Raw genomic sequence first — 23,536 nt, forward strand, 5'->3', positions numbered from 1 at the left:
AATATGTGACGAAAAAACAATCTCAGAACGGCCTGGATAAGTCAAAGCGTTTTAAAGTTATCAGCACTTAAAGGGACTCTGGTCAGATTTGCAAAAAATGGCCTGGTCCTAAGGTGTAAAAAGGCTGTGTCCTTAAGGGGTTAAAGGGGCGGTCACTGTAAAAGTCACAGTTAGAGGGGCGGTCACAGTGAAAGTCACAGTTAAAGGGGCGTTCACAGTGAAAGTCACAGTTAAAGTGGCGTTCACAGTGAAAGTCACAGTTAAAGGGGCGTTCACAGTGAAAGTCACAGTTAAAGGGGAGTTCACAGTGAAAGTCACAGTTAAAGGGGCGTTCACAGTGAAAGTCACAGTTAAAGTCACAGTTAAAGGGGCGGTCACTGTTAAAGGGGCAGTCACTGTGAAAGTCACAGTTAAAGGGTCAATCACAGTGAAAGTCACAGTTAAAGGGGAGGTCACTGTGAAAGTCACAGTTAAAGGGACGGTGGGAGAGCATGTCAGGCCTTTATCCACCACACCCTCCCCCACCGCTTGTAGAGCGACAGTTCCAGTGTCGCTCCACAAGCGGTGTGAGAGCATGTCAGGCCTTTATTTTTAGATAAGTAAAAAAAAACACAAGGACACATAAAAACTTTTAACTGAATTTTACTGAATTTTATAAAATAAAAATATATATAAATAAAACAATATTAACCACTTCCCATCTGGGCCCTTTGCCCCCTTCCTGACCAGGCCAAATTTTGCAAAACTGACATATCTCACTTTATGTGGTAATAACTTTGGAACGCCTTTATTTATCCAAGTCATTCAGAGATTGTTTTTTCGTGACACATTGTACTTCATGATAGTCATACATTTGAGACAAAATATTTCACCTTTATTTATGAAAAAATCCCAAATTTACCCAAAAATTAGAAAAATTCACAATTTTCTAAATTTCAATTTCTCTGCTTTTAAAACAGAAAGTGATACCTCATAAAAAATTTATTATTTAACATTCCCCATATGTCTACTTTATGTTGGCATCATTTTGGAAATGTCATTTTATTTTTTTAGGACGTTAGAAGGCTTAGAAGTTTAGAAGGAATTCTTCAAATTTTTAAGAAAATTGCCAAAATCCACTTTATAAGGACCAGTTCAGGTCTGAAGTCACTTTGTGGGGCCTACATAGTGGATACCCCCATAAATGACCCCATTGTAGAAACTACACCCCTCAAGGTATTCAAAACCGATTTTACAAACTTTGTTAACCCTTTAGGCGTTCCACAAGAATTAAAGGAAAATGGAGATCAAATTTTTAAATTTCACTTTTTTGGCAGATTTTCCATTTTAATCAATTTTTTTCTTTAACTCATCGATGGTTAACAGCCAAACAAAACTCAATATTTATTACCCAGATTCTGCGGTTTACAGAAACACCCCACATGTGGTCATAAACTGCTGTATGGGCACACGGCAGGGCGCAGAAGAAAAGGAACTCCACATGGTTTGTAGATGCCATGTCCCATTTGAAGCCCCCTGATGCACCCTTACAGTAGAAACTCCCAAGAAGTGACCCCATTTTGGAAACTAGGGGATAAGGTGCCAGTTTTATTAGTACTATTTTTGGGTACATATGATTTTTTGATCATTCATTATAACACTTTCTGGGGCAAGGTGACCAAAAAATTGGTTGTTTTAGCACAGTTTCTATTTATTTATTTTTACAGCGTTTACCTGAGGGGTTCAGTCAAGTGACATTTTTATAGAGCAGATTGTTACGGACGTGGCGATACCTCATATGTATACTTTTTCTCATTTATTAAAGTTTTACACAATAATAGCATTTTTGAAACAAAAAAATTATGTTTTAATGTGTCCATGTTCTGAGAGCTATAGTTTTTTTATTTTTTGAGAGATTTTCTTATGTAGGGGCTCATTTTTTGCGGGATGAGGCGACGGTTTTATTGGTACTATTTTGTGGGACATACGCATTTTTGATCACTTGGTGTCGCACCTTTTGTGATGCAAGGTGACAAAAATTGCTTGTTTTGACACAGTTTTTTTTTTTTTTTTTTTTACGGTGTTCACCCGAGGGGTTAGGTCATCTGATATTTTTATAGAGCTGGTTTTTACGGACGCGGCAATACCTAATATGTATACTTTTTTTTATTTGTTTCACTTTAACACAATAATAGCATTTTTGAAACCAAAAAAATGATGTTTTAGTGTCTCCATGTTCTAAGAGCTATAGTTTTTTTATTTTTTAAGAGATTTTCTTATGTAGGGGCTCATTTTTTGCGGGATGAGGTGACGGTTTTATTGGTACTATTTTGTGGGACATACGCGTTTTTGATCACTTGGTGTTGCACCTTTTGTGATGCAAGGTGACAAAAATTGCTTGTTTTGACATTTTTTTTTTTTTTTTTTACAGTGTTCACCCGAGGGGTTAGGTCATGTGATACTTTTATAGAGCTGGTTTTTACGGACGCGGCGATACCTAATATGTCTATTTTATTTTATTTTTTCTATTTATAATTTTTTTTTTTTATTCCTTACTTGGGAACTTTTTTTTTTTACATGTGAAACTTTATTTTATTTTATTTTTTCAACCCTTTATTTTTTTTATTTTTTTTTACACTTTTCGTCCCCCATAAGGTCATACAAGACTTCTGGGGGACATTTGCTTCACTTTTTCTTTTTTTTTTCACAGTTGATTTCTCCTGTAACTGGGGCTGACATATAGTAGCCCCAGTTACAGAAGAAATGCACCCCTATAGAGGCTGTACAGCAGCAATCCAGCGCTGTACAGCCTCACAGCAGGGCTGATCGAGGTCTCTGAGAGACCTCACACAGCCCCTGCACTCTCCGGTCACGGCGGTCACATGACCGCCGGGCCGGAACAGGAAGCGCTGTGCGCTTCCTTCTCTGCAGACACAGCGCTCGGTGAGTGCTGTGTCTGCAGCGATCGTGAAGGCAGGGACACCTGGGAACTGTCCCTGCCTTGTCTTAGGGTTGCCCTGCTGTCACTGACAGCGGGCAACCCGATCAGCAGCTGCACGATTAGCGTGCAGCTGCTATTTCTGACAGGACGTTCTAAAACGTGCTGTCAGAAATAGACGTCCACCCATAGGACGTTTATATCCTATGGGCGGACGTGAGGCGGTTAATATAAAATTTAAAACAACAAAAATTATGGTATTGAGGATTTGGAGGAGGAGGTTGGGTGGTGGAAGGCAGTGAACGGCTTGATCCCTCTCCACCTTCGTATGTTCTGGTGGACACTGAAATGTGTGATGTGGGAGGAGAGACAGCGGGAGTATGCAAACGGGATGGGGGATTGGGTGAAGGAGTTGTCCGAGCCAGCGAAGAAGGAGTAGTGAAAGTTGATTGTTGAAAATAGTTAGGAGGAGAGAGAGAACAGTGGTGAAAAGGCTCGGGGGTTGTAGAATGGGGAGGTGGTTGAGGTGGACGGGTTGGAGTTTGCTGAGGTTGGAAGGGGTGAGGAGGTTGGAAGGGGTGAGGAGGTTGGAAGTGGTGAGGAGGTTGTGGTGGGGGATAGGAATGGGAGGGGGGATAGGAATGGGAGGGGGGATAGGTTGGTGGTTGGGGGACGGAAGTTGTGTGGTGTCTCAAATCCCACACCGCATCCTCCACCCTACGTCTGAACTCCAACACCTGGTCGGCCGTGAAGTCCGCCACCAGCTAATTAACTGACGGCCAATAGGTTTGTAGCGGGCCCGGCTGAGAAAACTGCGCCACACACTCCCGCAGACTTCTCAGCTCGGCCTCCATGGCTACAATCCTATTGCTGTAACCACACAAGGTCTCATACAAGAGCCTTGTGAGGTCTTCATAATCAGCTTGGCGGCTTCTACCGGCCCTCTGGCAACGCATCAACGCCTCAAAAAGTGGCGCCATAACGGCCATTGTTGCGTCACCAGAGGGCACCAGTAGAGGACGATTTGGGTCCTGACCAGGTGCTGGACGAGGTGGAGAGGGATCCGCGGGTGGCAGCTCAGCAGGGACCGCCTCTTGATGACTTTCACAAGGAGGTTCTGGCGCCCAAGTACTGCTAGTTGTTCTGTAAAAAAAACAAAAAAAGAAAAATTAGCATGTTTTTAAAATTGATTTCAACATTTTACCATTTTTTTAGGGATTTTTTTACTTACCTTCGCAGCTCTAGGGTTCTACGTAGGAACCCTAGGGCAGCCGCATAGCGGTACGGCTGCCGGTGGGTTCCGCCAGACCCACTCGGGCGATTGACCTCCTCGTCTTTCTTATAGCGGTCCCTTATTGAGCGCCATCGCACCATGACTGCCGTCTCTGAAAAATATAAAAATAAACATTACTCTCAAATTACTGGCATTACCAAACTGCAGCCCTACAGCTGTTGCAAAACTACTACTCCCAACATGCCTGGATAGGGCATGCTGGGAGTTGTAGTTTTGCAACAGCTGGAGGGCCGCAGTTTGGACATGACAGATAACTAATCAATTTAAAAAATTTAAGGATACTTACTGCAATCTTCCTGTTTGCCTTCACTGAGGTCGTCCCAATCCGTCAGCATTTTTCTGCAAATCTCCATCTGCAGCGTACTCAAGTTGTGTTTAGAAATGTTCCTGGGTGTTGTAGTGCAATAGACACTAACCTGAGACGGCTGACTCTCTGCAAGGGCAGGTGATGATAGGAAATGTTCGTGACGCCAGTGCCAATTAGACGGTGGCACGCCGTTTGCTGATAGCAGGAATAACTGAGGAACCACGTGATGTTAAAACAGAACTCAAACTTTAGTAGTCATCATACATGGGCATAGCTGGAAACGCAGTTCCTTTGCAGACAGTTTGTTGCAGTACATTTGATGCAGGCAATATAGACATAGCAAGGTGACTTCAGAGTGTTAAACACAGGACTTGCAGTACAGGAGCTTGCACTCTATTCCTGACTGATCCTGGAACATAGAAAATCTTCTCCAAGGCCCAATACCCTAGCTCTGGCGTATATCCTTGGTTTTATCTTTATCAAGTACCTCCTCTGTTGTCTTGAGTACCTCTTGCTTTTCTGAGCTTTGCCTCTGTCTCTCTCTCAGCTTCCTCAGACTCTAGAAACTTCTGAACTCCCTTCTTAGGCTAGGCCCTGCCTATTTATACTGAACTGGGAGCTCCCTCTGCTGACTGGAATCTGCATTGCCTGCTGCAGGCCTAACTTCCTTAAAGAGAAATACACATAAAACCTAGCAGTGTCGGGTAACCTACCCGTATGCTGCACATCCACAGACTCCGGGTCAGGTGATGGTCTGCATGGCGGCGGTCGGTATGGTCCCAGAGTGGGACGCGTTCCTCCACCAGATGGATGAGGAGTTCATTGTTGAAATAGAAACCGGATAATTCCTCCTCATCCGTTCTGGCAGAGGCCCTTGAACCCTAAAAAAATGAGAAAATAATTTATTAATTTTAAAAAATTATTTAATAATTTACACATATGATATAACAAGATTCAATACTGAGATATACTCACACGTCCCCGACCGCCGCGTGCTCCCCGGCGCCTTGTGGGTGGTTGCTGACGACCTCTTGAGGCAACAGTAGGATTAGACTAAAATAAAAGAATATCAAACTTAATAACCCAAAATTTTAAGAATTAAGAAAAAACACAATACATTTCTTTTTTTTTTTTAATTACCGATTCATGGTGTCCACCCCCGACTTCCTCCTCTCCCGCTGTCGGAGCAGGGCCGGAATACCTCTCCTCCGTTGACGATTGCTGTAAAAGAAAAAAAAAGAAAAATATTTTGGACATGGATGGGATAATAAAATAAAACTTTAAAACATGACATACTGTTTCCAAGCGAACTCGTCGCCTTGGAGGAGAGTTCCCGGACTCACTTGAATAGCCTATTGAAACATAAAAATAATTAAACAATTGATTTTGAATCATTGAAAAAAATCCCTCAAAAATGATACTTACTGGACATTTTTTTAAAAACTATCAAGATCAGGTCTGTCTCCCAAAAAATATAACCTAAGAAAAATGAGAACAAAAAGATGAAAGTTAACACATTAATATTAAACAACAGTACCACCTTAACCAGGGGACTACCACCCCCAACATCCACCATGCAGTCACCCCAGCCAGCTGCAGTCCCAAAGAAAAAGCACTTGGGACTGAAGCTGGGGTGACTGCACGGTGGGTGCTGGGGGCAGCATTCCCCAGGGGACTACTACCCCCAACATTCATTTGCTGCCTCCTACATGCATCTACTATGTCTAGGACATAGTAGATGCATGTAGTTAATGTATTAAAAGACATAACACACACTGAATACTCACCTCCAGGAGCTGAAGACACGACCTGTCCTCTCCCGCGCGGGTTGTCTGTGGAAGTTCGCGCCAGCCAAGACCTTCCTACTTCCTGGTGCAGGCGCAGACGCAACTTCCGGATCCGTCGTTGCGTCGTAACAACTGAAGATGTTAGGACGGATCCGGAATAATACATTTCAATGGGCTATTATTCCGGATCCGTCGATGCGGCAAGTGTTCCGGATTTTTGGCCGGAGCAAAAAGCGCAGCATGCTGCAGTATTTTCTCCGGCCATAAAATGTTCCGTTCCGGAACTGAAGACATCCTGATGCATCCTGAACGGATTTCTCTCCATTCAGAATGCATTGGGATAATCCTGATCAGGATTCTTCCGGCATAGAGCCCCGACGACGGAACTCTATGCCGGAAGAAAAGAACGCAAGTGTGAAAGAGCACTTAGCAACCAGTCTGCATAAAAATGTAATTTCACTATTCAGTTAAGATGGCCGCCACTGCCCTCACCCTGAGGCTAATCCCGCCTGCCCTCACTAGCCAGTAACAATAGCCCCACAAAAGTGTCAGTAACCAGAGCCCTCCCCCCTAAAGGGTTAATCTCCTGCAGCACAGAGGGGTCCTCTTACCACATGTTGCTCTCATTTATACACTGAGCAGACGGCAGATCTCCCTTCCCTGGTCTGCGCTGCTCCAACTCTACTTCTCCAGCTCTGCTGAGTGAGGGAGCGTCTGCCAAGTGCAGGGACAGGGAGAAGTGCACACAGCCCAGGCACTGTTATCAGCTGCTGGGGAGGACCTGGCTTTAATCATTTACCAACAGTCCCTGGCTGTGAGCTGTGCGCTGCGATTGGCCAGCGCTGCAGCCTAGGAGAAGGTGACGCCCACAGGACAAGAGAAGACCCGCCTACTATAACTTAAAAAGCAAAGGTACCGGAGCCGATAACGGGAGAACGGAGCGGCGCCCGGGGATAATAGTAAGTGCAGTGAGATCCCCGGGCGCCGCTCTATATGGCAGCATACTCAGTTCACATTGTTTATACAGGTGAAAGGTCCTCTTTAAGGAAGCAGGCTGCTATGGAGGTCACTGTTAAAGGGGCAGCACTGTGGAGGTTGTCGGGGGGTAATAATTCAATTAAGAATTATTAATTATGGTCATAAAAATAATTAACCATAAAAAAAATTAAATTTATAAAATTTGTCATAAATTCTTAAAATCATGACCTAGTGAATTGTAGACAACCTAATTGATACAATTCACATCTGAGTCCGACCATTTCCTCAGATAAATAAGTTATTTTGATGTGAGATGACGTTAATGATAAACATGTAGTTCTGCATTATACAATAATACGCAGGTATTATAAAAATATGCAGATTTATTGGTTACGAGGTTATAAACATACATAAGTAAATAAACACAATGATACATGCAAATGAATATATATAGCGTTAATATAAAGCATTACAAGCTTAACAATACATGTGAGTGGAAATAACTTGTCACATAATAACCAAGCTATTATTAGGTTAGGTCCTTTAGGATATCAAAATAGGAACATAAATTATATACATCACTTCTGTTCAGAGAAAACCTCATGATATCAGGATGGGCATGTCTAATCCTAGACATCAATATGGAATGCTAAATACAGTCCTCCCCCTTCTAACCAACTACACATCACATGACTTCCAGAATGGGCAAATCCATTCAAGGATATAACTTAGAGGAGATAACTGTATCCTTCCGCCTTATCCTGGACTATTTTCACACATATGACTTTGGTAAGGCTATTAAGGCCTCTTTCAAGACTTGCCTTGTCCGGATCCGGCGTGTACTCCACTTGCCAGAATTACACTCCGGATCCGGAAAAATGCAAGTGTACTGAAAGCATTTGAAGACGGAACCGTCTTCAAAATGCTTTCAGTGTTACTATGGCACCCAGGACGCTATTAAAGTCCTGGTTGCCATAGTAGGAGCGGGGAGCGGGAGAGCGGTATACTTACAGTCAGCGCGGCTCCCGGGGCGCTCCAGAATGACGTCAGAGCGCCCCATGCGCATGGATGACGTGCCATGCGATCACGTGATCCATGCGCTTGGGGCGCCCTGACGTCACTCTGGAGCGCCCCGGGAGCCGCACGGACGGTAAGTATGCTGCTCCCCCGCTCCCCGCTACACTTTACCATGGCTGCCAGGACTTTAGCGTCCCGGCAGCCATGGTAACCATTCAGAAAAAGCTAAATGTCGGATCCGGCAATGCGCCGAAACGACATTTAGCTTAACCACCTCAGCCCCCATGGCTTAAACACCCTGAAAGACCAGGCCACTTTTTACACTTCTGACCTACACTACTTTCACAGTTTATTGCTCGGTCATGCAACTTACCACCCAAATGAATTTTACCTCCTTTTCTTCTCACTAATAGAGCTTTCATTTGGTGGTATTTCATTGCTGCTGACATTTTTACTTTTTTTGTTATTAATCGAAATTTAACGATTTTTTTGCAAAAAAATGACATTTTTCACTTTCAGTTGTAAAATTTTGCAAAAAAAACGAGATCAATATATAAATTTTGCTCTAAATTTATTGTTCTACATGTCTTTGATAAAAAAAAAAATGTTTGGGTAAAAAAAAAAATGGTTTGGGTAAAAGTTATAGCGTTTACAAACTATGGTACAAAAATGTGAATTTCCGCTTATTGAAGCAGCTCTGACTTTCTGAGCACCTGTCATGTTTCCTGAGGTTCTACAATGCCCAGACAGTACAAACACCCCACAAATGACCCCATTTCGGAAAGTAGACACCCTAAGGTATTCGCTGATGGGCATAGTGAGTTCATAGAACTTTTTATTTTTTGTCACAAGTTAGCGGAAAATGATGATTTTTTTTATTTTATTTTTTTTCTTACAAAGTCTCATATTCCACTAACTTGTGACAAAAAATAAAAACTTCCATGAACTCACTATGCCCATCAGCGAATACCTTGGGGTGTCTTCTTTCCAAAATGGGGTCACTTGTGGGGTAGTTACACTGCCCTGTCATTCTAGGGGCCCAAATGTGTGGTAAGGAGTTTGAAATCAAATTCTGTAAAAAATGACCAGTGAAATCCGAAAGGTGCTCTTTGGAATATGGGCCCCTTTGCCCACCTAGGCTGCAAAAAAGTGTCACACATGTGGTATCTCCGTACTCAGGAGAAGTTGGGGAATGTGTTTTGGGGTGTCATTTTACATATACCCATGCTGGGTGAGATAAATATCTTGGTCAAATGCCAACTTTGTATAAAAAAATGGGAAAAGTTGTCTTTTGCCAAGATATTTCTCTCACCCAGCATGGGTATATGTAAAATGACACCACAAAACACATTCCCCAACTTCTCCTGAGTACGGAGATACCAGATGTGTGACACTTTTTTGCAGCCTAGATGCGCAAAGGGGCCCACATTCCTTTTATGAGGGCATTTTTAGACATTTGGATCCCAGACTTCTTCTCACGCTTTAGGGCCCCTAGAATGCCAGGGCAGTATAAATACCCCACATGTGACCCCATTTTGGAAAGAAGACACCCCAAGGTATTCAATGAGGGGCATGGCGAGTTCATCGAAATTTTTTTTTTTTGGCACAAGTTAGCGGAAATTGATTTTAATTATTTTTTTCTCACAAAGTCTCCCTTTCCGCTAACTTGGGACAAAAATTTCAATCTTTCATGGACTCAATATGCCCCTCACGGAATACCTGGGGGTGTCTTCTTTCCGAAATGGGGTCACATGTGGGGTATTTATACTGCCCTGGAATTCTAGGGGCCCTAAAGCGTGAGAAGAAGTCTGGAATATAAATGTCTAAAAAATTTTACGCATTTGGATTCCGTGAGGGGTATGGTAAGTTCATGTGAGATTTTATTTTTTGACACAAGTTAGTGGAATATGAGACTTTGTAAGAAAAAAATAATAATTTCCGCTAACTTGGGCCAAAAAAAATGTCTGAATGGAGCCTTACAGGGGGGTGATCAATCACAGGGGGGTGATCAATGACAGGGGGGTGATCAGGGAGTCTATATGGGGTGATCACCCCCCTTGTCATTGATCACCCCCCTGTAAGGCTCCATTCAGATGTCCGTACATGTTTTGCGGATCCGATCCATGTATCCGTGGATCTGTAAAAAACATACGGACATCTGAATGCAGCCTTACAGGGGGGTGATCAATGACAGGGGGGTGATTAATGACAGGGGGGCGATCAGGGAGTCTATATGGGGTGATCACCCCCCTGTCATTGATCACCCCCCTGTAAGGCTCCATTCAGATGTCCGTACGTGTTTTGCGGATCCGATCCATGTATCAGTGGATCCGTAAAAATCATTTGGACGTCTGAATGGAGCCTTACAGGGGGGTGATCAATGACAGGGGGGTGATCAATGACAGGGGGGTGATCAGAGAGTCTATATGGGGTGATCACCCCCGTCATTGATCACCCCCCTGTAAGGCTCCATTCAGATGTCCGTATGTGTTTTGCGGATCCGATCCATGTATCAGTGGATCCGTAAAAATCATACGGACATCTGAATGGAGCCTTACAGGGGGGTGATCAATGACAGGGGAGTGATCAGGGAGTCTATATGGGGTGATCACCCCCGTCATTGATCACCCCCCTGTAAGGCTCCATTCAGACGTCCGTATGTGTTTTGCGGATCCGATCCATGTATCAGTGGATACGTAAAAATCATACGGACGTCTGAATGGAGCCTTACAAGGGGGTGATCAATGACAGGGGGGTGATCAATGGCAGGGGGGTGATCAGGGAGTCTATATGGGGTGATCAAGGGTGATCAGGGGTTAATAAGGGGTTAATAAGTGACAGGGGGAGGTGTAGTGTAGTGGTGTTTGGTGCTACTTATTACAGAGCTGCCTGTGTCCTCTGGTGGTCGATCCAGGCAAAATGGACCACCAGAGGACCAGGTAGCAGGTATATTAGACGCTGTTATCAAAACAGCATCTAATATACCTGTTAGGGGTTAAAAAAAATCGCTTCTCCAGCCTGCCAGCGAACGATCGCCGCTGGCAGGCTGGAGATCCACTCGCTTACCTTCCGATCCTGTAAACGCGCGCGCCTGTGTGCGTGCGTTCACAGGAAATCTCGCGTCTCACGAGAGGATGCGTATATGCGTCCAGGAGGAATGAATCAACCACCTCCAGGACGCGTCGCTGCGTTCGGCGGTCCGAAGGTGGTTAATTAATTGATTTATTTGCCAATCTAGATGGTTTAATTTCACCCACACTATCTAATTAGTCTTAATAAAATGAAATATCATTTTCTGTATCTCTTACCAAGTCCTAGTAGGAATCTCACTTCTGCTCCTAGGAAAGCTGGGTGGTCCATCATAGCGCATCTCATTATGGCTTTCATCTTGATAAACCCCTCTAGAGAGCTCCACTTCTCTCTTTTCCTTTTTTAATCTCCAGCTCTCGCTTTCTTTTTTCCCTTGCTACCTTTTTTATGCTACTCCGCACACGAGTAATTATTCCCCCCCTTATCTAAGAATCATCCCCTTTAGATTGGCGATTCCCAATCAGGTAGGGTGGGTGTATTCGCATGCTAATAACATCATGACGTTATCTCAACTCCTAATATGGTATAGAACAAATAATGAAATAATATAATGTTGTCCATTTGCCTCCAGATGTTACTGCGGTACTGTAGATGAACATCCCAACTTTTAAGCATAAAATTAAATATCTAATAATTTGTTCTCATGACTTCGTTGACCTTTCTTACTATAAATCATTGAGGAAGGTCTTTTCCTGACACTTTTAATTACCTATATCCTGGACTTGTTGGAGTTGACTGTCTTCTCCTATCTTTTTGAAATATTGGTTGACTTGATGAAAGTTTTATATAGCGGCTTTGATGGTTGTCATCGGAACTTGTACATTTCACTTATCTACACCCATGAATAACTATTGTTTTGAAATGGCATTTCCTTTTCCCAGAAACCCAATTAACATAAACTTACTTGTTTCTGTACCTTCTACAATACCTTCTAAATGGTAAATACATGGTATAACATATATATAAATCGATACATTGTTACACATAGATAACACATTATATGAATTATTGATTAACATATGTTGTAAACTAAATATACCATGCAGAGATATATATATAATATAATTATGAATATATAAATTGAACCTCATACAGCAGTTGTGCCTCAAGGACACGAACCCTTATCAAGTAACCTTGTTCCTTCCAGACAGACGTGTCTTAGGGAGTTGACTTACTTCTTACAGATGGTCCCATATCTTTAGCAATAACTTTTAAATATAATGTCCGTTTATGTTCACAATTATTTTTTTTTTAATATAAACTGAACTTGCCATGAACTCATCTTGGCTTCCTCAGCCATATAACAAACCTTTGGTTCAGGCTGATTTTATTCTTAAAGGCAATGAGATGAGCATTCATTTTGATTATAATGTCATTAGATAATATTGAATACATATGAAAATGCACAACAAGGTCACTTTTAAAGGGGCGGGCACTGTGGAGGTTAAGGGGGTAGGCCACTGTGGAGGTCACTGTTAAAGAGGTTGGCACTGTGGAGTTCACTGTTATGGCGTCAGGGTACTGTAGAGGTTACTGTTATGGCGGATACTGTCGATATCTTTTAACGACACACAGAAACATTAAATGAAATATATGAAATATACCCGTGCAAAGCCGGGTCCTTCTGCTAGTCTCATATATACACTCACCTAAAGAATTATTAGGAACACCATACTAATACGGTGTTGGACCCCCTTTTGCCTTCAGAACTGCCTTAATTCTACGTGGCATTGATTCAACAAGGTGCTGATAGCATTCTTTAGAAATGTTGGCCCATATTGATAGGATAGCATCTCGCAGTTGATGGAGATTTGAGGGATGCACATCCAGGGCACGAAGCTCCCGTTCCACCACATGCCAAAGATGCTCTATTGGGTTGAGATCTGGTGACTGTGGGGGCCATTTTAGTACAGTGAACTCATTGTCATGTTCAAGAAACCAATTTGAAATGATTCGAGCTTTGTGACATGGTGCATTATCCTGCTGGAAGTAGCCATCAGAGGATGGATACATGTTCTCATTCTGTTTACTCCAAATTCGGACTCTACCATTTGAATGTCTCAACAGAAATCGAGACTCATCAGACCAGGCAACATTTTTCCAGTCTTCAACAGTCTAATTTTGGTGAGCTCGTGCAAATTGTAGCCTCTTTTTCCTATTTGTAGTGGAGATGAGTGGTACCCGGTGGGGTCTTCTGCTGTTGTAGCCCATCCGCCTCAAGGTTGTGCGTGTTGTGGCTTCACAAATGCTTTGCTGCATACCTCGGTTGTAACGAGTGGTTATTTCAGTCAACGTTGCTCTTCTATCAGCTTGAATCAGTCGGCCCATTCTCCTCTGACCTCTAGCATCCACAAGGCATTTTTGCCTAAAGGACTGCCGCATACTGGATGTTTTTCCCTTTTCACACCATTCTTTGTAAACCCTAGAAATGGTTGTGCGTGAAAATCCCAGTAGCTGAGCAGATTGTGAAATACTCAGACCGGCCCGTCTGGCACCAACAACCATGCCACGCTTAAAATTTGCTTAAATCACCTTTCTTTCCCATTCTGACATTCAGTTTGGAGTTCAGGAGATTGTCTTGACCAGGACCACCCCCCTAAATGCATTGAAGCAACTGCCATGTGATTGGTTGACTAGATAATTGCATTAATGAGAAATAGAACAGGTGTTCCTAATAATTCTTTAGGTGAGTGTATATATATATATACAGTACAGACCAAAAGTTTGGACACACCTTCTCATTCAAAGAGTTTTCTTTATTTTCATTACTATGAAGGCATCAAAACTATGAATTAACACATGTGGAATTATATACATAACAAACAAGTGTGAAACAACTGAAAATATGTCTTATTCTAGGTTCTTCAAAGTAGCCACCTTTTGCTTTGATTACTGCTTTGCACACTCTTGGCATTCTCTTGATGAGCTTCAAGAGGTAGTCCCCTGAAATGGTCTTCCAACAGTCTTGAAGGATTTCCCAGAGATGCTTAGCACTTGTTGGCCCTTTTGCCTTCACTCTGCGGTCCAACTCACCCCAAACCATCTCGATTGGGTTCAGGTCCGGTGACTGTGGAGGCCAGGTCATCTGGCGCAGCACCCCATCACTCTCCTTCATGGTCAAATAGCCCTTACTTTCAAAGTTTTCCCAATTTTTCAGCTGACTGACTGACCTTCATTTCTTAAAGTAATGATGGCCACTCGTTTTTCTTTACTTAGCTGCTTTTTTCTTGCCATAATACAAATTCTAACAGTCTATTCAGTAGGACTATAAGCTGTGTATCCACCTGACTTCTCCTCAACGCAACTGATGGTCCCAACCCCATTTATAAGGCAAGAAATCCCACTTATTAAAAGTGACAGGGCACACCTGTGAAGTGAAAACCATTTCAGGGGACTACCTCTTGAAGATCATCAAGAGAATGCCAAGAGTGTGCAAAGCAGTAATTAAAGCAAAAGGTGGCTACTTTTAAGAACCTAGAATATGACATATTTTCAGTTGTTTCACACTTGTTTGTTATGTATATAATTCCACATGTGTTAATTCATAGTTTTGATGCCCTCAGTGTGAATCTACAATTTTCATAGTCATGAAAATAAAGAAAACTCTTTGAATGAGAAGGTGTGTCCAAACTTTTGGTCTGTACTGTATATATATATATATATATATATATATATATGAGTTTCTGTCTGTCCCGACGTCTGTCTGTTCTTTATGCGCGACCAAACGACTGAACCGATCTTCACCAAATTTGGCACACAGGTACATCAGGTGTCCGGGAAGGTCTCAGCTCTCTAGGATGTACCGTTCCTGAGATATTCCCCCAAAATGGCCTGCATTAGCCATTCCAATACAAGCCTGCAAGTCTTTCTCTTCAAATCCCAACTGCCATATACACGGTCACATGTCTCTTATCAGCCAATAGAAGCTCACAGGCCCTTAGTCTCCACATACACACAGTTTTACTCCAGGTTTCCATAACAACCCAGCCATTTTTCTTCACTGCTGTAGGTCAGCTTTAGGCTAGGGCTACACGACGACACTAAGTCGCACGACACATAAGGCACAACTACACTGCTACATGCATCCATCTTGGATGGATTTTTGAGAATGTCGTGTTGCAGTATGTCGCATGTTGCAGTGCGACTCCATAGCCTATCATTATAAAAATTGTTGCGCTACATTGGTGCAACAAAATGTTGTCATGTAGACCTAGCCTTAAAGGCGCCAGGAGTGGTGAAGGTCACTGTTAAGGGGGCAGGGGCCAATATTAAAGGGGCAGCTGCTGTGGAGGTCACTGTTAAGTAGAGATGTCGCGAACATAAAATTTTCCGTTCGCGAACGGCGAACGTGAATTTCTTCAAATGTTCGCGAACGGGCGAACCAGGCGAACCGCCATTGACTTCAATAAGCAGGCAAATTTTAAAACCCACAGGGACTCTTTCTAGCCATAGTAGTGATGGAAAAGTTGTTTCAAGTGGACTAACACCTGGACTGTGGCATGCCGGAGGGGGATCCATGGCAAAACTCCCATGGAAAATTACATAGTTGACGCAGAGTTGGATTTTAATCCATAAAGGGCATAAATCACCTAACAATCCTAAAAAATTTTGAACAACGTGGTTTAAAACATCCAGTGTGTGTATATGATCAGGTTTGTGTCACCACCAGACATCTGAGAAGCTCTGACAGACGTCCTTCAGAACCTCCTCCTTTAGGTTCCTTTTGTTTTGCTTTCATTTTCTCATCTCGTTAGCCTCTCTCAGCTGTCATGTAGTTGCACTGATTGCATCCCTTTAAATCCCTTCCCATACTGCATCACTTTGCGGTTTATACAACTTCCTGGAGTATATGCATGCTGGATGCTACTACTGAGTCTTCTACAGATAAGTTTTGTTTATTCATTTGTATTTTCCTGTTTGCTGGAAATCAGGAGACCCTGACTCCCTCCGTATCAAGTGTAGGGAGACGGTGGTCGTGTCCCCTCACTATTATAGGGTGTTCAGGGGTTATTCAGTCGAGGTACGAGGATATGTGATCTTCTACCAATGAGAATTTTGCATAGGCTGAGCAGTTAGGGAGAGAGCCAGGTCTGTTGCAGGGCTATCCCTTTGGTTCCTTAGTTTTGGATCCAGTCAGCCGGATCTTCCTTTTGTGTCTTCTAGTTTGCTGTACACCTTCCGTGACATTATAAACTGCCAAATCCGTCTCAAGCATGGATCCGGTTTCACTTTTGACTGAACACATGCAGGGTCTTTCATTGGAGGTAGCAGATCTCCGTAAAACTGTTTCGCAGTTTCAGGTGACCGGTTCTGCTTGCGTTCATGGAGTTTGTTCTGAGCCTAAGATCTCGCTCCCGGATACGTTCTCCGGTGGTAGTGAGAATTTTGTTCGTTTTAGAGAGGCTTGCAAACTCCATTTTCGCCTACTTCCCCATTCCTCTGGTGATGAGGAGCAGAGGGTGGGGATCATCATCTCGCTGCTCAGGGATAACGCTCAGTCCTGGGCTTTTTCGCTGCCGGTGGGGGCACGGCCCCTCTGTTCAGTGGATGAATTTTTTTTAGCCCTGGGTCAGATATATGATGATCCGGATCGTATTGCTCTGGCTGAGTCTAGATTACGTCTTTTATGCCAGGGTAAACGTTCCGCAGAGATATATTGTTCAGAATTTCGGAGATGGGCAGCTGATACTGGTTGGAATGATGCTGCACTCTGAAGTCAATTTTGCCATGGTCTTTCAGAGGGATTGAAAGATGCATTTGCCTTTCATGAGAGACCTACCTCCTTGGACTCTGCCATGTCTCGGGCCGTTCGTATTGACAGGCGTCTTAGAGAGAGAGAAGAGATCTCTCTTTCCTGTCATACTCAGTCCAAGGACAGTGCGGCGGTCTCATTCAGTGCACAGGGGTCTCAGTCGCTCTCAATCCCTTCTGAGCAGGAGCCCATGCAGCTGGGTTTGCTTGCCTCTGACAATAGAGGATTCAGCTCTCATGGGAAGGTTTGTTTCGGTTGTGGAGGTATAAATCATTTGGCAAATGTTTGTCCCTCTAGGAGATTCAGGCAGTTTTTTGAGAGTAATAAAGAAACAAAAAGAAAAAAATCCTCTAAAAACGTTCCATCTGTTACTATTGGCAAGGTTGATGCGGAAATTGAAGGTTTTCCGTTTGCTTGTAGTTCCCGTTTTGTCCTACCTGCCAGGGTGGCGCTAGAGTGCAAGAATATTTTTTGTGAGATTTTTGTAGATAGTGGAGCAGCTGTCAATCTTATTGATAATCAATTTGCTATAACTCATGGTTTCCAGGTATGCACTTTGGGAAAGGATATACCTGTTTTTGCTATTGATTCCTTTCCACTTTCTCAGAAATCGTTAAAGGGCATAGTTCACAATATCCGTTTGATTGTGAGTGATACTCATGTTGAGGATGTGTCATGTTTCATCCTAAACGGGTTGCCTACTCCTCTAGTGTTGAGGCTACCCTGGCTCACTAAACATAACCCCACCATTGATTGGCAAGCGAGGCAAATAAATGGTTGGAGTGACTTTTGCAGAGAGAATTGCCTCACGACATCTGTTTCAGAGGTTTCTACTAAGACTGTACCATCTTTCCTCTCTGAATTTTCGGATGTGTTTTCTGAGAGTGGTGTTCAGGAATTGCCCCCTCACAGGGAGTACGATTGCCCTATTAATCTCACCCCAGGCGCCAAGCTGCCTAAATCTCGTTTATACAATCTCTCCCAACCTGAAAGGGTCGCTATGCGTGCTTATATCTCTGAGAGTCTGAGAAAGGGACACATACGACCCTTGAAGTCACCTGTTGCCGCTGGTTTTTTCTTTGTTAAGAAAAAAGATGGTTCTTTAAGACCATGTCTGGATTTCAGGGAGCTGAACAGTATCACAATTCGTGACCCTTATCCGCTTCCTCTGATCCCGGACCTGTTTAACCAGATTGTGGGGGCTAAAGTTTTTTCCAAATTGGATCTAAGAGGGGCATACAACCTGGTCAGGGTCAGAGAAGGAGATGAATGGAAGACGGCCTTCAATACCCCTGAGGGCCATTTTGAGAATTTGGTTATGCCTTTTGGTTTGATGAATGCTCCAGCCGTCTTTCAGCATTTTGTGAACAGCATTTTTTAACATTTAATGGGGAAATTTGTAGTAGTGTATCTGGATGACATTTTGATTTTTTCTCCTGATTTCAAAACTCATAAGGAACATTTACTTCAGGTCTTGCTCATCCTGCGGGAGAATAAATTGTATGCTAAACTGGAAAAATGTGTGTTTGCGGTTCCAGAAATTCAATTTCTGGGGTTTCTTCTCTCCGCTTCTGGTTTTCGCATGGACCCCGAGAAGGTCCGCGCTGTGCTTGAGTGAGAGCTTCCTGAGAATCAGAAGGCGCAGATGCGTTTTATGGGTTTTGCCAATTATTACAGGAAGTTTATTTTGAATTATTCCTCTGTTGTTAAACCACTCACTGATATGACTAGAAAGGGGGTAGATTTTTCCTCCTGGTCGGTAGAGGCACGTAAGGCCTTTTCTAATATCAAGGAGAGTTTTGCTTCCGCTCCCATCTTGGTACAACCTGATGTCTCTCTGCCCTTCATAGTTGAGGTTGATGCTTCTGAGGTGGGTGTGGGTGCGGTCTTGTCTCAGGGTCCCTCTCCTGCCAAATGGCAACCGTGTGCCTTTTTCTCGAAGAAACTCTCCTCTGCAGAAAGAAATTACGATGTGGGAGATAGGGAGTTGTTGGCCATCAAGTTAGCTTTTGAGGAATGGCGCCATTGGCTAGAGGGAGCCAGACAACCTATTACCGTGTTTGCTGACCATAAGAATCTGGCCTACTTGGAGTCAGCCAAGGGTCTGAACCCGAGACAGGCCAGATGGTCTTTGTTCTTTTCAAGGTTTAATTTTGTTGTCACCTTCCGCCCTGGGGTTAAGAATGTGAAGGCGGATGCCCTGTCACGTTGTTTTCCGGGAGGTGGGGATTTTGAAGACCCGGGTCCCATTTTGGCTGAAGGTGTGGTGGTCTCTGCTCTTTATCCTGAATTGGAGGCAGAGGTTCAGGTAGCCCAGTCAGAGGCTCCTGATCTTTGTCCTCCTGGGAGGTTGTTTGTGCCTCTCGCTTTAAGACACAAGATTTTTAAGGAGCACCACGATACTGTCCTTGCTGGGCACCCGGGGGCAAGAGCCACAGTGGATCTCATCGCTCTGAGATTCTGGTGGCCGGCGCTTCGTAAGTCGGTTGAGGGTTTTGTGGCAGCCTGCGAGACCTGCGCTCGTGCCAAAGTCCCTCATTCACGGCCATCAGGTCCTCTCCTTCCGTTACCCATTCCTTGCCGTCCTTGGACACATCTGTCCATGGACTTCATTACGAACATGCCTCGTTCCTCGGGGAAGACTGTGATTCTGGTGGTGGTGGACCGTTTTAGCAAAATGGTGCATTTCATTCCTTTTCCTGGCTTGCCCAATGCTAAAACGCTGGCGCAGGCATTTATTGATCACATTGTCAAATTGCATGGTATTCCTTCAGACATTGTCTCTGATAGGGGCACACAGTTTGGTTCCAGATTCTGGAAGGCTTTCTGTTCTCGCTTGGGGGTTCGGTTGTAATTCTCTTCTGCTTTCCACCCGCAGTCGAATGGTCAGACAGAGCACGTCAATCAGAATCTGGAGACATATCTGCGCTGTTTTGTGGCGGAGAATCAGGAGGATTGGTGTTATTTTTTGTCCCTTGCTAAGTTTGCTTTAAATAACCGTCGTCAGGAGTCCTCTGATAAGTCACCATTTTTTGGTGCATATGGGTTTCATCCGCAGTTTGGGACATTCTCTGGAGAGGGGTCTTCTGGTTTACCTGATGAGGACAGATTCTCCTCGTTTTTGTCATCGATTTGGCAAAAGATTCAGGATAATCTAAAGAGCATGAGTGAGAGATATAAGCGTGTGGCGGATAAGAGACGTGTGCCTGGTCCGGACCTGAATGTTGGTGATCTGGTGTGGTTGTCTACTAAGAATATCAAATTGAAGGTTCCCTCCTGGAAGTTGGGTCCTAAGTTTATTGGGCCTTACAAAATCTTGTCCGTCATCAATCCTGTTGCCTACCGTCTTGATCTTCCTCAGACTTGGAAGATCCATAATGTTTTTCATAAGTCCTTATTAAAACCTTATTTCCAACCCATTGTACCCTCGTCTTTGCCTCCTCCTCCGATTGTGGTTGATGGTAATCTTGAATTTCAGGTCTCTAGGATTGTGGATTCTCGTGTTGTCCGCGGTTCTCTCCAGTACCTCGTTCATTGGGAGGGTTATGGTACTGAGGAGAGGATGTGGGTCCCAGTGACGGACATTAAGGCCACTCGTCTCATCAGGGCTTTCCATAGGTCCCATCCTGAGAAGGTGGGCTCTGAGTGTCCGGAGTCCACTCGTAGAAGGAGGGGTACTGTCACCACCAGACATCTGAGAAGCTCTGTGTCACGAGGGTATCAAGAGCCACGTCTGACTCCGTTATACCCGGGGCCAGGAAGTCGCAGCGGGTGGCTGCGCGCTCTATATCTAAAGATCACGTTGTTTCTTAGTGATTGTTTTCTGTGTTTGCCTTGCTATCCTTTTTGTCTCACTCAGGGATCCGTAGCTTCTCCTCCTCAGCTGTTTCTTGTCTGCCACTCCCAACCTCCTTATATTCTCTCCTCACACTTCTCTAGTTGCCAGTTATAGAGCTTCCTGCCTGGACATCTATACTGACCCACTGGAGTTGTGAATCCTGGTTGTCGTTCCAGAGTGCACCCTCCGGATCCCTGTTGGGCTTATTGTTGTCTCCTGTTGTCGCCCACCTGGGATTATATGTTGAGTCTGTGTTGTCTGTCCTCCCCTTGGTGTTTTCCCTTAGAGCTAGTGGTGCGGACTAGTGTTCCCACCGCCCTGTTCACTATCTAGGGCTCAGCTTAGGGAAAGCCAGGGCTTTAGGCACGTGATCGGCGTACGGGTGAGGAACCCGTCTAGGGATGTCAGGGCAGCCAGGTGCCAGCCGCAAGGTGAGTCAGGGGTCACCACCTTCCCTCTCACTTGGGCAGGGCCTTCCTCGTTCCCTCCCTCTGTGTCACGTATGTGATAGTCACGCCGACCGTGATACTCTGACAGATGTCCTTCAGAACCTCCTCCTTGAGGTTCCTTTTGTTTTGCTTTCATTTTCTCATCTCGTTAGCCTCTCTCAGCTGTCATGTAGTTGCACTGATTGCAGCCCTTTAAATCCCTTCCCATACTGCGTCACTTTGCGGTTTATACAACTTCCTGGAGTATATGCATGCTGGATGCTACTACTGAGTCTTCTACAGATAAGTTTTGTTTATTCATTTGTATTTTCCTGTTTGCTGGATCCCAGGAGACCCTGACTCCCTCCGTATCAAGTGTAGGGAGCCGGTGGTCGTGTCCCCTCACTATTATAGGGTGTTCAGGGGTTATTCAGTCGAGGTACGAGGATATGCGATCTTCTACCATTGAGAATTTTGCATAGGCTGAGCAGTTTAGGGAGAGAGCCAGGTCTGTTGCAGGGCTATCCCTTTGGTTCCTTAGTTTTGGATCCAGTCAGCCGGATCTTCCTTTTGTGTCTTCTAGTTTGCTGTACACCTTCCGTGACAGTATGATGTTGTATCGATCAGGTAGTGTAAGGATTACGCCCGCTTCACAGACATTGACAGACCAAACTCCCCTTTTAATGCACCGCAAACAACCGCAAACAGTCCATTTGCCCAACTGCAAACTTCCCATTTGTACAAGGTTGGATACCAAGCTAGCCATGTCCCGTTGATGTCATTGAAGGTTTCTTCCTCCACCCAGCCACGTACAACACCATGGGTCCCCGAAAGGTGAATTTAATAGATTTTTCGAACGGGGCGATGGTTAAAAAAACGCTAGCTCCCTCCCCTTTGTTTGAATCCACGCCACGGTCACTGCGTCTGTGCCGTGCAATTTACTGTCACACCCGATATGAGTGGTATTTTCTGTAGTACTATTCTCATCAGTTTAATCCCTGTATGGTCCCCAATCTGGGATCCATTTATTAAATTGATTTTTCGAACGGGGAGATGGTTAAAAAAACGCTGGCTCCCTCCCCTTTGTTTGAATCCACGCCACCGTCAAATTCAATGTCGCCAACAAATTGCTTCCATTGTCACACACCACTTTGCCGATCTCCAGTTGGTGCGGGGTCAGCCACTGATCCACCTGTGCGTTCAGGGCGGACAGGAGTGCTGGTCCGGTGTGGCTCTCTGCTTTCAGGCAAGTCAACCCCAAGACAGCGTGACACTGTCGTATCCGGGATGTGGAATAGCCCCTGGGGAGCTGGGGGGATTCAGTTGATGTGCAGCCAGATGCCGCAGCAGAAGAGGACTCAGCCGAGGAGCTTATGGAAGAGGATGGAGTAGGAGGAGTAGAGGAGGTGGCAGTAGGCCTGCCTGCAAGTCGTGGCGGTGTCACCAACTCTGCTGCAGAGCCACGCATTCCATGCTTGGCAGCCGTCGGCAGGTTGACCCAATGCGCAGTGTAGGTGATATACCTACCCTGACCGTGCTTTGCAGACCAGGTATCAGTGGTCAGATGGACCCTTGCCCCACACTGTATGCCAGATGTAGTGTCCCACTAGGTAAAGGTGGGCACTACACAAGATTAACATTGTCTTTTGCATTACTGTGATGTTTAATTATGCATTTCCCTGTGTTATCTGGGTGTCAGGCCTGTTAGGGTGTAGTTCAGCCTCCTAGACGTTAGAGGGAGCTATAGAGCCCTAAGTATATATAGGTAGGCCCAAACAGGGGAGAGTAGTTCATTCCAGGTGGCTAGAAGAGTCATGTAGTCAGCCTGAAGCTCCTGAGTCTAAGCTTAGCTCAGTAGAGTCACCCCAGAAGAAGAATCTACCTCCTGGGAGCAACCTGCAGTCACCCACAAACTATGCAGTGTTCTGTCATCCAACTAAGATAAGTAACCTGATGAGCAGAGGCACTTTAATCTAAAGTCAAGAGTCAATACTGGAGGAAGATTTATATACCATGGATTAAAGCCAGCATTTAGGCATCCGGGCCTTGGGATCCATCCAGCTAGAATAGCTGAAGGGGATAGTGCAGCATAGGTCTGCTAAGCATTAACTGTTTACCCTCCAAGTAT

General features: G+C 44.4%; 1 protein-coding gene across 1 annotated transcript; it reads right to left on the minus strand.

Moving 5' to 3' along the window:
- Nucleotides 1-3,681: 3,681 nt before the first annotated feature.
- Nucleotides 3,682-6,497, minus strand: LOC120991076. Its single transcript, XM_040419967.1, has 8 exons — nt 5,944-6,497; nt 5,815-5,870; nt 5,659-5,739; nt 5,494-5,571; nt 5,232-5,399; nt 4,498-4,564; nt 4,149-4,302; nt 3,682-4,060 (listed from the first exon to the last, which is right to left on the minus strand). The coding sequence occupies exons 1-8, from the start codon at nt 6,092-6,094 to the stop codon at nt 3,682-3,684; spliced, it is 1,134 nt and encodes a 377-aa protein (XP_040275901.1). The 5' UTR covers nt 6,095-6,497.
- Between the last annotated feature and the right edge of the window lie 17,039 nt (nt 6,498-23,536).

Source organism: Bufo bufo, chromosome 2, assembly GCF_905171765.1.
Source record: "Bufo bufo chromosome 2, aBufBuf1.1, whole genome shotgun sequence".
NCBI lineage: Eukaryota > Metazoa > Chordata > Amphibia > Anura > Bufonidae > Bufo > Bufo bufo.